Raw genomic sequence first — 17,735 nt, forward strand, 5'->3', positions numbered from 1 at the left:
GTGGAAGGAAATTAGGCCATTGGGGGCATTCCAATGAAAGGGCATTTGGGATTCCCAGCCCCTTCCCTTCTCTCTTTGCAACCTTAGCACCATAAGGTGAGCAGCTTTGCTCTACCACATGTTCCCTGTCACTATGTGCTACATCACCAGAGGCCTAAAAGCACAGAGGCCAATTGACCATTGACTAAAATCTCTGAAACCAGGAGCTAAAATAAAGCTTTCTTTGTAATAAGTTGATAATCTCAGGTATTTTGTCCCAGAAGCAGAAAGTTGACTAACACACCAATGTCTGGTGATATTGGTGTGTTAGTCAACTTGGTACAAAGATTTTTTCCTGCCTTGGTACAAAGATTTCTCTCCCAAAAGAATATTTATGGCTTGCTGCATGTAGGAAAAGAGATGCCAAATGGAACTTACAGTTTCTCAAGTAATTTCAGCTTGAAATAATCAATATACCAATTCAGCATATTTTGAGATGGCACATTCTTAACTTCTTCAGTTTGTTTGATTTTTGTTTTTGTTATTGTTTCTCCTGCTTTTTGGATTGTTTGAATACTTTTAGAAAGGTATTTTAATATTCCTGCTGAACTTTTAGCAGGGAAATTAGTTTAAATTGTTGCTCTAGAGGATACAAGAGATATCCACAACTTTTCACAATCCATTTGCAGTTAGTAATGTGCCACTTCATGTAAAATGCAGAAACTCTGAATCTTATAGGTTTAGGTCCTACCCCAAGTTCTTCTGTTACAGCTGATATCTGTATTACCAATACATGAGCAATGAATCCTACAAGATAATAATGCAATTTTCATGTACAACCTGTTTTGTAAACAAATTCAGAGATAAAAGAGTAGACATTTTTTTTTTTACCTATATCCCCTTAAATGTCACTATTTCAATGAACGGGTTTGCAATTACAAGTTCTCTCAGGGGTCTTGAATTCTTTTTTTTTTTTAATCTGAAAATATATTTTACCTTCATTCTTGAAGGCTGTTTTCACTGAATAAAGAATTCTAGATGACAGTTTCTATTAGTACTTTTATGTTTTTTTTTCACTCTCCTCTGTTCTCCATGATTTTCTAACTAGAAATCAGCCATTAATCATATTAATTAATTAATCATCATTAATCAATTATCTATACATAATGTGTTGTTTTTCCCTGCTCTATTCAAGATTTGCTCTTCAAATTTTAATCTTTCATTGAATTTATAAATTCTCGCCCACTATTTCTTCAGATTATTTTTATTTCCCATCCTTCCTCTGCTTTCCTTCTGATTTCAATTATGTTAGATTGCTTCATATAATCTAATAAGTCCTTGAAGCCCTGTTGCTTTTTATCTCTTCAATATTTTCTTTACTTTTTACAAACAGATAAACGTCTATTGATCTATTTTTAAGTTCAGTCACTTTTTTCCTCTAAATCCATCCAGTAGCTTTTAAATTTCAGATTTGTCTATATTAATTCTAGACTACCCATAATGTTGTTTTTTGCCTTTCCATTTTCCTGCTGATTTTTCCTGTCTTTTTATTCACTGAAAGTATTTTTGCTGTGCTTTGTGGAAGACAGTTACAGTACTCACTTTAAAATCCTGTCTGCTAGTTTCACTATCTGGTTCATTTCAAGGTTGGTTGCAGCTAATTTTCTTTTCTTCTGAAAATGTGTTTCTATTGTAGAAGAGTAGAATATGCCACCCTAAAACATGCCTTTTTGACATAAGAATTATTTATTCTGAGTTGAAGACAACTCAGAAGAAGCAATACAAGAACAGCTTTCTGCATTACCCCACTGGCCTAAACGCAGGACATAAATTTACAAAAATGTCAGTCTTCCCTTTTCCACAAGTAAAGACAACTTTAGACACCAATCAGCCTGGAGAAGTCACCAGAGAAATCAATATAATAAATTTTCATTTATTTGCCTTCCTGCAATTAGCATGCATGAAAATTCAAATTTCTTTTCCTTCATTTTCTGTATTCTCTAAAAATTTAATGTTTTTAGTTAGAGATGCAATATAAACAGATTTCTAAGCCAAACTGAGATTTACTCATTCCCTGGGTACCTCCCATTCATATGGAAAATACACTGTACAAATTAAAAAGCCTCTGTTTTTCTCTTGTTAATCTGTCTTTTGTCTATCCCAACTAAGCACTCCCAAAGAGAAAATTATTTTTCTCCCCTATTTTTTTGGTTCTTCATACAGCAGGTAATTTTGTATGGCAACTAGAATGCAAATTTGTAGTCTGTTATTCCACTTGTGTTGAATTGCAAATTCTGTTTCTTGGGCAGCAGCTCTATATCAGTTCAGATCTTCTGTCTTTAGCTAAATATCTTTAAGTCTGTAATCAAAATTTGGTTAGAGGTACATTTAGACAAAATTTAGGGATCCCTTCTCTGACTCATTTCACTTCCCCCTTGTCTTTGATAGCCATCAATTCTTTCATGAAATTTTTAAGTAACAAGTGATGTTGTTTAACAGCATTTTACCTACAGTAGAACTTTTTTCAAAACTGTAGTTAATCCTCTCAAATCCTGCCACTGTTTTAACACTAAGTTTATGTATTCTAAATCTTTTCTTGTCCCTTCAGCAATGCTCAGAGCATCTTCACAAGGAGAAGATTCCATTTCAAGAAACCAGTCTTTGCTCATCCATACAAAGCAACTCCAAGTTCTATAATGAGGTTGCAGCAACTTAGTCACATCTTCAGACTCTGCTTCTAGTTCTCTTTCTATTTCACCACATTCACAGTCCTCCACTGAAGTCTTGAATCCCTCACAGTCACTCATAAGGGTGAAAATTAGCTTCTTCCAAACTCCTATTAATATTTATAGCTTGGCCAGGTGCGATGGTGCACACCTGTAATCCCAGCAGCTCAGGGGGCTGAAGCAGGGGAATCATGAATTCAAAGCCAGCCTCAGCAACAGTGAGGAGCTAAGCAACTCAGTGAGACTGTGTCTAAATAAAATACAATACAGGGATGGGGATGTGGCTCAGTGGCCAAGTGCCCCGCCCCCAAAATGTTCATAGTTTGACCTCATTACACAAATGCTCTCAGTGGTATCTAAAATGAACAATCCTTTCCAGAAAGTTTTCAATTTACTTTACCTAGATCCATTAGAGGAATCACTATCCATGTCAGCTACAGCCTTACAAAATATATTTCTTAAATAATAAGACTCGAAAGTTGAAATTATGAACTGGAGAATGAATGTTGTGTTAGCAGGCATGAAAACAGTCTCATGTACATCTCCATAACAGCTCTAGGGTGACCATGGTGTGGTGGTGCACACCTGTACTGTGCTGTCCATAAGTATTAGTATTTTAAAATGATTTTTCTTTTCTGAGCAGTTGTTCTCAAGGTCAGTAAATCATATCAGAAACAGATGTGCTATTGTTCAAGCTCTGTTGTTCCATTTACAGAACACAAAGTAGATTTGTCATAACTAATTCATAAAGGCTCTAGGATTTTCAGAATGGTAAATGAGCATAAGCTTTAACATAAAGCCACCAGCTGCATGAGCCCCTAATAAAAGTCTCAGCCTGTCCTTTGAAGCTTTAAGTGGAGCATTGACTTCTGCTCTCTAGCTCTGAAAATCCTAGATGGCATTTTCTTCCAAGAGAAGGCTATTTTGTTTGCCTTGAAAATCTGTGGTTGAATGTAACCTTACCTTCATCAACTATCTGAGCTAAATGATTTTTCACAGTATCTACATTAGCACTTGCTACTTCATTTTGCACTTTTATTATATGGAGATGACCTCTTATGAACCAACCTATGCTAGTTTCAAAGATTTCTTCTGTAGTTTCCTTCCCTCTCTCGGACTTCACAGAACTGAAAAGACTTAGGGCTTTGCGCTGAATTAGGTTTTAGCTTTAGGGAATATTGTGGCAGTCCTGTTCACTAACACTTTCTCCATAACCACTTTATTATCATTTCTGTGTTCAATGGAGAAGCATTTTAATTTCCTTCAAGAACTTTTCCTTTGGCTACTGTTTTGCAGAAGAGACCTAGCTTTGGATCTGTCTTGGCTTTTGAAACACCTTCATCACTAAATCTAATAATTTCTAGCTACTGATTTAAACTGAAATTTGTTTGACTCTTACAGTGAATGAAAGAGTCACACATCTTCATTCACTGTAAGAGTCACACAAATTTCAGTTTAAATCAGTTTAGAGACCACTGTAGGATTACAAATTGGTCTAATTTCAATATTTTTGTGTCTCAGACAATACAGAAGTCTAAGTAAAATGAAAGAAATAGGGGAATGGCCGGTAGAGCAGTCAGAACATACACTTAAGTTTGCCATCCTATACTGGCACATTTCATGGTACCTCAAACAATTACAATAGTAATATCAAAGGTCTCAGCAATCATCATAAAACATGCAATAATGATGAAATATCAAAGGTCTCAACAATCATCATAAAACATGCAGTAATGATGAAAAAGTTTGAAATACTATGAGAATATCTAAAATGTGACACAGAAAAATGAAGTGAACACATGTTGGAAAATGGTATAGCTAGATTTGCTCAATGCAGGATTCCCACAAATCTTCAATGTGCTAAAAATACCATTATTGATGAACTATGATAAAATGATGTATGCCTGCAATTCCTTTAAAATCCCCATCCCTGCCCACATTTTTAAGCTTCAGTAAGTATTAGCTGAGGTGGTTACAGCCAACTAATTTTGTCAAAGAGGATTTACATTAATAAGTATTTATTTCAACTATCATGTAGGTATTGAGTATGCTTTTTTCCTTGCGCAAGTAGTCTATGGATTCTACTCAGTATCTAAAACATAATATTAGCTTTCAAAATTATCTTTCTTAATTAAATGTCATTTAGAGTAGTAAATTACAACAATTCCTATTCAATCATGGTGGTAAAATACATTCTCTTATTTTAAAAGGTAAGCTAAAAATCTAACACAAACAGCAACTTCATAAACTTCTTTACAAGTATGCTTACTCACATAAAATGATAAAGACAGCACACCAATGAATTCAATATCAATGATATTTCAGAGGTGATGTAATATAAAGAGACTCCATTTTACCAATCCTTGCTTACTAAAAATTTTTCAAGATTTGCCATTTCCTATTATTTGATGATATACTTGTAAATGTATTTTATTTTGTTGCTATGTTAAGTTAGCTGAGGTGCTTTGCATCACTGTAATGAAATACCCAAGATAAATAACTTATAAGGAAAAAAATATTTATTTTGGTTTATGGTTTCAGAGATTTCAGTATATGGTCACTTGGCCCTGTCATTCTGAGCATCTGACAGTATGCTACAGCATGGTAGGAGTTCATGATACAGCAAAACTGCTCACCTTATGAACTGAAGAAGCAGAGAGAGAAAATGGCAAGGTTCCCAATATTCCCCTCAAGGACATGTCCCCCCAGTGACCTAACTTTCTTCAACAAGGCCCCACCTCTCAAAGGTACCACTATCTCCCAATGGTCTTTTAGAGGACACTCCAGCAATAAATATTGAAAAATGTGTCAAAAAGAATAATTGTCTGATTCACCATACAACTGACTGATAACTCTGACTTCAAATTAGTAACTTAGGCCTCCTGAGTCCTAATGTTTGTTTTCTGCTATAATCAAAGAGATGCAGATGAAGAAAAAACGTGGGTAATACCTCTTCATAATACCTGGTGTGGCAGAACCTACAGAGTAGGTTCATCTATTCCCCACACCCTTTCTCCTTATTATAATAATTATGGTTATATTAATAACAACAATATATCCATCCCCAGAAGAGCTACTATTCTTCCAGATTTTCTATAAAAAAAGTAAGTCATATGACATGGTTCTGACCAATGAGACCTAAGTGCAAATCTCCTAGATCTCAAAAGTTGTTATTTTTATTGATAAATGAGAGAAAGAGAATAGGTACTTCTTCCTTTCTCTCCCTACTGAAAACCTGAACATGATATCTGAAGCTACAGCAGCCATCTGGTACTATAACAGAAAAAATTTGAGAGAAAGACCAAAATAAACAGCAGAAATCCTGGCCCTAATCTTATTCCATCTTATCAAGACCTTATCAATTGCCTATCTCTAGATTTCTTATTATAAGGCAAATAAAATCTAATCAAGATATTTTTAAATAAGAGTTTTCTGTTTATTGTTGTGAATGTAAACCTAACTCACATTCATATGTGGCTGAGTAATGAACTTTATTCCAAAGCATACAGTACTAAGTTTTCATTTCTCATATTTATGATGTATATTTTTAATGTGAATTCTGTTTAATATAGTCCAAAATTTTACTGCAAAAATCATTCTTCTGCTCTGTGCTCTCTCCCACCCCCCAGTACTAGGGATTGAACCCAGTGTTCCACGCATATAAACAGGCACTTTACTACTGAGCTATATCCCCAGCCCTTTTTATTTTGAGATGGCCTTGCTAATAAGTTGCATAGGCTAACCTCAAACCTAATGATCTTCTGTCCTCAGCCTCTTTAGTAGCTGGGTTTACAGGTGTATACCAACATGCCCAGAACTGTACTTTACTTTAAGGTACATTTTTTAGTCCCTCCTTTTCTAACTATCTTATATAAAAGAGACTTCTAATCTCTATATTGGATCCAAATCTCCTGAACAAAGAAAACAGGTAATGCTATTTTATTCTACAAATTCTATTTGCATTTGATGGAGATTACTATACCAAGAGAAATTTAACTGGTTCCTCTCATTTAATAATGGTATTATTATAGCAATTATTAAACATTTATTATGTACCTGGCACTATGGGGCTTACATCATAGTTCAGTCACTCTTTTCATCATCCATTAATTTTCAATTTTTAGATGAGAAAAGTAAGGCTCACTGGAGGTCACAAGGCAAAAGGAGAGAAAACTCTTGGAGCTTTGAGTAGATTATTAATTCCAGAGTTCCTGGGCTCCCTATGCTCTCTTCTTATTCTTGCGGGAATCTGGATTTACAATTTACCTTTACGATTTTCAAGACCTACAGCCTTCACTCACTTACTCACATTGCACAAATATACCTCTAAAATACATAAGGGAAAAACTTTGGAGGTTTTATCACTGAGATTTTATCTGAGATTGATCCTTTGCAAAGGCATTGCAATCAGAAAGAAAATGTTCTATTCTAATAAGGGAGGTTTGTTTTCCCATACAAAAATGCCCAGATGTGTTATAAAGCAAAAATATAATGGAGTAGCTATTAATCACTGGTTGTAAAATTCCTTGTAAGGCATCACTACACTTGTTATTATAAAGGATGCACAATGCATGTATATGGCAAGATTTATTATAAGGAATAATAAAGGAGACACAGAGACAAGGTGCAGAGGCAGGAAAGTGGCTTATAACTGGTGCCCATTTCCTTCTTCACAATGTTCTGCATGATAATAAATCTTAGAATTCAGATGGGAGACCTTTTTTCCTGGAGCAAGGGGAGAAGGAGAAAGGAGGGAGAGGGAGATGAAGAAGGAGACAGAGATGGAGAAAGAAACTGAGATGAAGATAGGAGCAGGAGAAAGAGAGAAAAAGTGAAAGAGACAGGCAAACTCTAGATGACATTTAACCCAGTTAAGTTCTTAAAAAAAATTGGGGAAATTATATTCCTCATTAGCCATGCTCTTTTTTTTATTTTATTTATTTTTTATTTATTATTTTTTTATTGGTTATTCAAAAAATTACAAAGATTGCAGAATCACATCGGTTACACATCCACATTTTTACATAATGCCATAATAGTAACTGTTGTATTCTGCTACCTTTCCTATCCTCTACTAACCCCCCCTCCCCTCCCTTCCCAACGTCTCTCTCTACCCCATCTACTATAATTCATTTCTCTCCTTATTTTTTTTCCTTACCCCTCAAATTCTCTTATATGTAATTTTGGATATCAATGAGGGTCTCCTTCCATTTCCATGCAATTTCCCTTTTCTCTCCCTTTCCCTCCACCTCATGACTCTATTTAATGTTAATCTTTTCTTCCTGCTCTTCCTCCCTGCTCTGTTCTTGATTGCTCTCATTAAATCAAAGAAGACACTAGCCATGCTGTTTTTGCCATGTACTTCATAAGAATAATTAAGGGAAATAATTTATTTCCAAATTTCTTATTTCCTAGAACATATGCATATATTCTGTATCTCTCTGCCCCATCTCTAGATTTTAAAAAAGGGCATGGAAAATCACCATGTTCAAAAGCTATGTTTTTATTTATTTATTTATTTTGCATTATAATTCTTAGTACACCTTTATACCACAATTTGTCATATCTCTGATTGTATATAAGGAATGTTGACAACAAATTCACATCTTCATACATGTATTTTGTATAATGATGAGGGTGTCTTTTCACCATCCATGCTATTCCCCTTCTCCCGGCATTTCTCTCCCACCCCTATTCCCTACCTAGAAGTAATCTCCCTTGCTTTCCCTCCCAACCCCATTTTTTATATTGAATATGGAAAAAATAAGTTGATTTCACAAATTTTTACAATTTTATAAAATTTATAGCTGATTAGAATGCTAAAAAGCTATTACTGAAATTATTCGCTGTTTTACTGAAATTTTCTTTATCTTGGCATAAGGCTCAGCAAGTGTAATACAATAGTTTATTAACTTAATATGATAAAATGTTGAATATTTTATATATATAAAATCTTCAGACAACTTGAGAATACTTGAGGGGGAAAAATGAAATAAAAAATGTGGCTCATTAGAAAATTGTAAGTCTAAAATTAGATTATTTTATTCAGTTATTTTAAAAAAAATAATCAAATTGCCAGACACTATTACTAGAATAAAAAGTTGGATAAGATTGAATCTTCCCTCCCAAGTTCCCGATCTAATAAGACAATCATAAGAATAATTATGAGTACACATAATAAATGTTTGACTTAGCAACCTACAACATGAAATATTCCTAAAAATATGTAGAATGATACTAAAACTTCAAACGTGTCTACAGTCTAGAGGAACTAGGAAAGTGGTGCATCTTGAAAAATAATCTTCAATTCACCCTTGTAGAGGGTATTCAGGAATTTACTGGGGTTATTATTGCTCCTGGAGGTAGGTGAGTAGCCAGAATATTTAGAAGGGTGAAGAGAAGATGGAAAGGCATTAGTAACCTTTGTCAGGCTGGGAAGGGGTTTCTTATAGGTCCTAAGAGACCCTTACTTCAATAAGGAAGTATCATCAGTGGGGCACTTTATGGACTGGAAGGTCCACGAAAGTTTGTTCCTCAAATGGAAAATGCTGCTGAGCTTGCCTTGCAGAGCTGTGTGCATTTAATTTTATCCTATACTTTATTAAGAGACTATGTCCTCTGTCTGAGTCTGTTGTTGTCCTTCACTGTCATCATAAAAAACCTAAGGTAAAGGGGCAATCATTCCCATATTTTGCAAATGAAAGTATGCAGCACAGGGAGAGAGGAAAAGTCACTTATGCTAATAGGAAATTGCAGAGTCAGAGTTTGAACCCAGGTATCCAGCTCAAGATTGATAAACTAAGGACTTTTACAATATAGCCACCCCAAAATATGCCTGAGTCCCTGAAACCTGAAACAGATTACAAACATTAAAACAGTGTAACGAATTATCTAGGTGAGACCAATTCAATCCCATGAGTCATTAAAAGCAGAGAGCTCTGAGAGCTATAACAGAAGGTGATGAGAAAAAAAAATGTCAAATATGAAAGAGACTCAATGTACTGTTGCTAGAGAAGCCACATAGAAATCATGAAGACTTGGGCAACATGGGGTTGGTGGGTAGTGGGGAGACCATCACGGCCAACAGCCAGCAAGGAAATGTGCACCACAGTCCGATAACCACAGGAACTAAAATTGGAAGCAGTCCATCCTTCAGAGCTTCGAGAAAAGAACACAGGCCTACTAACATCTTGAGAAATTCTGAGCAGAGGAACCAGCTGAGCTACACTCTGACTTACAGAACCCAGAGAAAATAAATAGGTGCTATTTTAAGCTGTTAATTTTGTTTGTTTTTCATTTTAATTGAAGAATTACAAACATACAGACTCAAACATGATGAATTTTCATAAGCTGAAAACACCTAATTACCCAGCCCTTGCATCAAGGATCAGAGCATCATCAGCCTTCTTTTTTAAAATTTATTTATTTATTTATTTATTTTAATTAGGTATATATGACAGCAGAATGCATTTTGATTCATTGTACACAACTGCAGCACAACTTTACATTTCTATGGTTGTACACAATGCCACACCATATGTGCAGTCATACATGTATATAGGGTAATGATGTCCATCTCACTCCACCATCTTTCCTGCCCCCATGCACCCTCCCTACCCTCCCTCCCCTTTGCCCAATCAAAGTTAATTTATGATATTATTTTTATAATGTAATCAATAGAAAACTAACACAACTAACTTATTTAACCCCTCAAATGGCTTCAGCATGGTTAACAATTCAGCTTCAAGGAGTAAAAAAGCAGCTAGCATGCATCTTATGGAGTTTGCTATGTGGAAAGTAGCAAGGGTAATGTTTTGTGATGAAGTATAAAGATGACATAAAAAAGGTATGTAGCCAGGTGCAGTGCACACCTGTAATCCCAGGGGCACAGGAGGCTGAGACAGGAGAATTGAGAGTTCAAAGCCAGCCTCAGCAACTTGGTATGGCTCTAATAATATCATTCACACACTCCTGATATATGGCAGGCACTTAAGACCCTTCATCTAATTTAACTCTCTGAATAATACTAAAAACAGTATTATTATCACCATGGAATAGATGAAAAAACTAAAGTTAAGAGATAAAGACTTGCCTACAAGTTTTGAAGACAATAAAAGTAGCCTTTTGACCCACAACTCAGTGAGACTCTGTCCCTAAATAAAATACAAAAGAAACAGCTGAGGATGTAGCTCAGTGATTAAGCACTCTTGAGTTCACTCTCTGGTACAAAAAAAAAAAAGGTATTTAGTGAAAGACATGGTATTTCCTGAAGAAATAAGTAGTTCTATCTGAAAAGTAAGAAACATGCAATCATTCTTTTTCTAAAATAATAATGTTCCCTGTATTTTCTTAATGAAAATTTAATGCTGGTTTGAAGAAATACAATTACCACATATAAAAATACAGAAAGTGTTAAAAAGATTGATGATAAACTTTTTAAAAAATTAAGATTTCAACTAGAGGTTAGTAAAAAGTTCCAAAATCAATGTTAAATGTAAATAACTCCTAAAAACACAACAGTAATTTCTGAACAGTTATGCATGAATCAAACTTGCTGTATGAATAACAGTTTAAATGTACTAGGAGTACTTACTAATAAGATAATTCACACATTCCTGATACATGATAAGCACTTAAGACCCTTCATCTAATTTAACTCTCTGGATAATACTAAAAACAGTACTATCATTACCATGGAATAGATGAAAAAACTAGAGAGAAAGACTTGCCTACAAGTTTTTATTATCTGCAAGTCTTGCCTACAAGACTTGCAGATAATAAAAATAGCTTTTTGACCCACATCTTCTATGTGAGGATATATAAAAAGTTGCTAATGTATATACATCAGTCGATCTTTCTTAGGAAAGTTTTTACAAAACTTTTTATTAGAAGAAAGTACATTCCATAATCTCACATCTTTAAGGATCTTACTTGTAAGTAAGATGCTCTGTGATGTCTTACACATTTGAAAGGCTTTGGGTTTGGTTTTCTAACACTCCATTCTGTTCAACAAAAATGAATAAAACAACCCATAATCCTTACCTCAAAGCTGATTATGAAAGGGGAAAGTGGACAGGAGAACTGCATCTTTCTACAGTAAAGAATTAGATGGCTATGGAAACATCTACCTTCACTAGTGATATTTATGATAAATAGGTCCTTACCTAAACTGAATCTGTATCAAGAAAATGTTCTTTGCTTAGATGTTTAAAAATAGTTCATTCTCCAGAAACATAAGGATTGGTTTACGTAATCAGGTCTGATTCTGTTTTTCTTATTTCAAACTCTATTATGAGTAGAAAATATTGTAGATTACCTATCCAAAACAAATCTCAATCCAGTTTGATGTGTGACATAAAAAAGTTATTGATGATCTCCTATGTATAATCTCTAAGGCAAATATGTCATAATCCCAAGAAAGTTAATAATTGCAAGAAGTTTATAAAAGAAAAGGTTATGTAATATTTTGTGTATTCTACTGAAAATATAAATTTTAAAGTAAATTGTCATTATCACATTTTATAATATATAATGCATGATGTTAATAGCTACCATTAACTAAATTCTCACTACTGACCTATGCATCAGTTAACTATGTATAGCTAATTACCACTTATATCAGGCATTGTTCTGAACGTTTTAAATGTATTAACTTAATTAACCATTATAAAAATTATATAAAAATGGGGTAGTACAACTATCATTACTACAAGCTTTTAACAAACATATTATAACTATATTAAGAACTTCAATTAAACTTTCAATTTAACTTTTAACAAGTCGATGAGGTAAGAAAGCCAAGCTTCAATGTAGTTAAGTAACCTGCACCAACTTAAAAGCAAGTGACAGAAAAGTAGCAAATAAGTCTATCCAAGTAATTAACTGCTCTATACTTCAGTTTATTCACAAAATGAGAAATGTTAATTTACTATTTCATTAGCCTCCTCTCCATAATCTTCCCATCACCCTTCTCTCAATACCTTTCCATATTAGGAATTAAAAACTGGTTGGTGGTTAAGATCATATTAAAAGAAAATTCAACAATGTCATAGAGCGAGAAAGAATATTACTTCTCACATTTAGGAATCCCCTGGACCTGGTGATCTTGTTAAAATGTGGCTCACTAGATCTGAGGTGGGATTTGCATTCCTAACAAGTTTTCTGGAAATGTTTGTGCTCTGGGTCTACAAACCTCATTTTGAGAAGAAAGGCTATAGAGTTTATCCCTCTACTCCACACCCATATACCACTACAGTTCATTTTGTTATGTATGCATAAAAGCATATATGCATGTGTGTTTAAGAGACAGAGTCTATGTTATTCAGGTAGCCTCCAACTCCTGGGCTCAAAATGATCTTCCTGCCTCAATTTCCCACATAGCTGGGACTATAGGAATATACTTCTTCATTTTGAAAGAAGAAAAAGGAATTACATTTCTCTGGGCAATTGAGAAGTGCTGTTTTCCTTATGTTTATATAATATGAAGTTAAACAAATTTTGATAAGAAAGATCATCCACTTTTAAACAAAAATATGAAAAATTAAATAAAATTTTAAAATAAAGCATTCCAATAACTCAAGATTATACCAAATTAAGGATGCAAAGTAAAAGTTTTCCTGATTTCATTTTTCTGCAGAAAAAGTTCTAAAATCCTTCAGATCCATCAAAATCAGCCCCTCTCTACCTCTTGTCTCAAACTCCCATGTCATTCATGCTCCCTCTTCTCCAGCCATGTTTTACTCTTTGACAATCTACTATTTTAGTACTGCATCTATCTCTGAAGTCCTTGCTATTGTAGTTCTCCACCTTAGGCTGGCAAGTCCTACTTAATCTTCAAGGACCTCAAAAATATCACCTTAATCTGAAAAGCCTTTCCTGGTGCCAGTGGGCAGAAGTAATCTCTTTCTTGTACCTTCATTATATCATTTGTGTATTCTCACTTACTATACTACTCATTGCATGGTTCCAGAGGGTACCCTTCCAGCAAGTTCCAGTGGTACAGTATCACACCCATTTCTCTGCCAGCCAATGGCCATGCCTTCCCCCAACAAGTTCATTTCTTGGCTGCAAGGCTGCAAACCACTTAATATTTATATGCTTGTATAATCCCTTCATTTGTGTGATAGGTCACTTCTGAGATTATAAAATAGACAGCAGCTTCCATCTTGTTCTTGTACACCTTGAAGGAAGCCAGTCCCTATGTCCTGAAACAGCCCTATGGCAAGGCTTATGTGTGGTAAGAAACTGAAGCCTCCAAATAATAACTAAAGAGCCCTGCCAACAATTATTATGTGAACAAACCAGATTCTCTCAGCCCCACTTAAGCTTTAAAATGACTGCAGCTTCCTCAACAAGTTACAACCACTTAGTTAAGTGGAAACCGTATTCCTGACTCTCAGACATTAAATATTTACAAAGTGACTAAATTTGGGGGTAATTTTATACACAGTATAGCACCCCCTGTGTTATTAGCACAGGTACCTTTTCTTTGTACACTCTCTTGGATCTATGGATGAGGCTGCTCCTTATTTCCACTATTCCTATATTCTCTAGAACTCTCCTTATTTATAATGAGAAAAATCAAACTTTGGGTGGTTTCTATCCTGATTGAACCCTGACAATATGCCAGATAAAGCTGATGCTACTGGTCAAAGAACTACTAGCTTAGATCAGCTAAGGATTCAGCTCCCGGAACTGAAGTCAATTCCCTTGAAGTCCATGGCCACAGTAAATTCCAGTAAAAGTTATGGAGGAAATGACTGTAAAGTATTGAGAGTATTTGCTATAGAAATCTCCCATTGTTTAAAACCTGCTATTATCTTGATTCACTGTTTTTCATATTTTGGCCAATACTGTAAAAAGTGCTATAAAAGCCTACTTATGGAAATAATTCAAAGAAGCAGGTTTGAGTGGCTTAAGAACTATACCACATACATATGCAGTTAATCTAAAATGAGAATGTGTAAATGATTAAAGAATACTAATAATAAAATAATTGTGTTGGCAGATTTTATGTAATCTTTACTCATAGCACACATTGTCAAGCACTTATGCAATGCTTAACTTACAAATTAACAAATTACTCCCTGCTTTTAGTTTCCTAGGGGTGTCACAAAGTACCACAAAACTGGGTGGCTTAAAACAGAAATTGATCATCTCTGTTCTCAAAGCTCTAAGTTGAAAAACATCCTTCTCAACTCTAGCTTCTGGTGTGGTTGGCAATCCTTGGTACTCCTTGTGTGGGAGATGCATCATTCCACCTCCATTGTCACGCAGTCATTTTCTCTCTCCCTGGGTGTCTATAACTTCTCTTCTTAAAAGATTCCAGTCATTTTGGATTAAAAACCTACCCTATTCTAATATGACTTCATCTTAACTAATTGTACGTGCCATGACCTTATTTCCAAATAAAATCACATTTTGAGGTTCCAGTGGTTAGAAATTCAGTCACAATCTTTGTGGGTGAAACAATTCATTTTCAGGAAATCTCATGTCTATCAAAACAAATGCATAGCTTTATGTCTTCTATCTTAATTGCCTCTTAACATGTCTTAAGAATACAAATATAATAAATTTATCCATGATAAAGTGTCTATACAAAAGACAGTGGAGCTTAATTCATATTCATTTTATCTTATGACTTTCCCATAACCAAAAACCAATCTTTCTACCTTTAAAAACCACTCTTTCTGTCTCCCTTCAATGTTCTCTCATTTTCACATTCAAGAACACATTTTCCATTTCCCCTTTTCTTAAGTATATAATCACAACCACTGGCATAGGTCTCCAAGACAATTTATTACTATTTTAATTGCATAGACAATTGGTCACAAGACACATTCATTATTTGTGGATTTTTAAACAAATTGATTTCGTGTAAAGCAGAGATCAAAATCACAGTTATTGAAATATAAAGTGTAAAAATAAAAATTTGTAATTTTGGTACTGTAAGTTGTCCCAGTATTTATCTTATTTATTGTGAGGTTGAAAATGATGCTCACCTGCCCCTATCAAAAAGCTGTCAAGAGTTCACTTAATTTTTCACTAAACCTCTAAGTATTGAAAGAGCAACTATTTATAAATGATTTTAAAAAGTGTTTGCTAGAGATATTTGTTGTAAAAAAAATTGAACACTAAGTCACAAATATAACAGACATATGAAAAAGAGAGGAAACAGAGAAAAACAATATTGACATATGAGTTCTAAAGCATAGCATTTAAATTGCTAAGAAACAGTTAACATTTATTCAGAGCCTACTAGGTAGCAGATCAGGCATTCTGCTGGGCAATTTATATTCTTTAATTCATCACTAACATCCCTGAGTTAGGAATGATTATCCAACTTTTAATCACAAGTAAGACAAAAGAGGCCTAGAGAAGTCATTAGATTTCATATTCAGACCAATGGTTCTTTCAAATTTACCTTCCTAGTTTAGGCCAACTTCTCCCTTTTCAAAAATAAAATGCATGAGGAGCCAGGGAAGTGAAAGGAGCCTTGTAATACATAGAGAAAAAGACAACCTGGTAAATGTGTGGTTTTACCAAACATGAACAAATTGTATTCACATTCCAGAGAAAAGTGGCAGAATATGTCCCAGTAAAACATATCATTTTGGCAAAAGGATTATTTTGAGCTAAAAACACTTGAGAAACAGCAGGTAGGTGTTCAAAACCTCCCCTGTTCCTCCTGAAAGTAGGAGATAAAACTTCCATGGAAAAGATGCGTGCCCCAATACCAGGAGAAACATTCTTATCACCAGGGACAGGGTGTGGAAGACAGAAGAATTTTATATTTATTAAAATAATCACATTCCTTTATTCTCCGTATAAACAGTATTTTAGTTCCCTTCCAATAATTGTCTCTTGTTGTTTGGCCTAATATAAATGCATTTGGTTTTGCCACTTTCGTCTTCATTTCCTTATGAGGCTCCTATGTCAATAAAACATGAAATAATTTTATGTGCTCTTTGTTAATTTGTTTACGTTAATTTCATTCTCTGGCCCAGCGAGGACCCTTACAGAGTAAAGTTTCTCTTCTTAATCCCGTCTTCAATTGATGAGCACGCAGGAAAAAAAAAAAAATGACAAGACTTGATTTTATGAACAATGCTTTTTTTGCTACTAGTCGTCAGAGATAAGGTCCAAGGGTGGGGAACCAACCAAGTATGACATCCACACACAATCAGGCTAGGGAGAAATGCAAATAGGTTTTTGACATTAAATTCATCAGTTTTAGAGAAGGAAGCCAGGAGGCAGGTCTTCTTCGGTACATAAATCTGCATACCCAATCGCCGCCAGGAAACAAAGCGCTCTATCAGAGTTTTAAAGACCGGAGAGCCCAGGAGGCGTATATTGCCGTTGAAGTGGCCACAGCAATAAAAGCTCACAGCCCCTAGGCCATTCTCGCTCCCGCCGGCGGACGACAAACGCACACCGCACTGTGCCTAACCCTGGACTGCCAGCAGCGACGCGCGCGGGTGACGTCAACGCGCCGCCGGCTGCGACGGGTGGACGCTACCACCGCTGGCGCCCCCCCCACCCCCGCCGGGCCTTTCCCGAGGCAGGGCCGCCGACTCACCTTGCCGTCGTGGTGGAAAGGAAGGCCGAACTCATCTGTGGTGGATTGGGTGCGAACACAGCCGGACTCTTCTGAGGTTCCGGTAGTGAGCCCCGCGGCGGCGAGGGCGGCCTCGTAGTCCGGGAAGGGATTGGTGAACGCGCGCTCCTCCATCTCCGCCTCCCCTCCCAGATGCAATTTCAACCTCTTTGACATGGTCTCGCCCATCTCCACCGCGCGCCCTCTCCCCACCCTAGGTGCCCCGCGGCACGGCGCGCGGGCGGGGACAAACCTCCTGCCGGGGCGTTCCGGCTGGAGCAGCGCTGTCTTGCGCGCCAGTCACCTACCGAAGATCTCACAGCCGGAGCCAAGGGCTTCCTTTAGAAAGAGCGAAACTGTGAGCTGGCGGGATGTGCGGAGTCTTGGAACCCGCTATAGCCTCGCCTGGTGGCCTTCTTCTCCGCGGGGTACCT

At 35.9% G+C, this 17,735-nt stretch overlaps 1 protein-coding gene across 1 annotated transcript in view; it reads right to left on the reverse strand.

The window, feature by feature from the left end:
- LOC143639945 (lanC-like protein 2) overlaps positions 1 to 17,490 on the reverse strand; it is a 49,606-nt gene extending 32,116 nt beyond the window's left edge. The window contains exon 1 of the mRNA XM_077107968.1: positions 17,284 to 17,490. Coding sequence (XP_076964083.1) covers positions 17,284 to 17,490 — 207 coding nt within the window. The remainder of the gene's footprint in view (positions 1 to 17,283) is intronic.
- Between the last annotated feature and the right edge of the window lie 245 nt (positions 17,491 to 17,735).

This window comes from Callospermophilus lateralis, unplaced genomic scaffold (assembly GCF_048772815.1).
Source record: "Callospermophilus lateralis isolate mCalLat2 unplaced genomic scaffold, mCalLat2.hap1 Scaffold_101, whole genome shotgun sequence".
Classification (NCBI taxonomy): Eukaryota; Metazoa; Chordata; class Mammalia; order Rodentia; family Sciuridae; genus Callospermophilus; species Callospermophilus lateralis.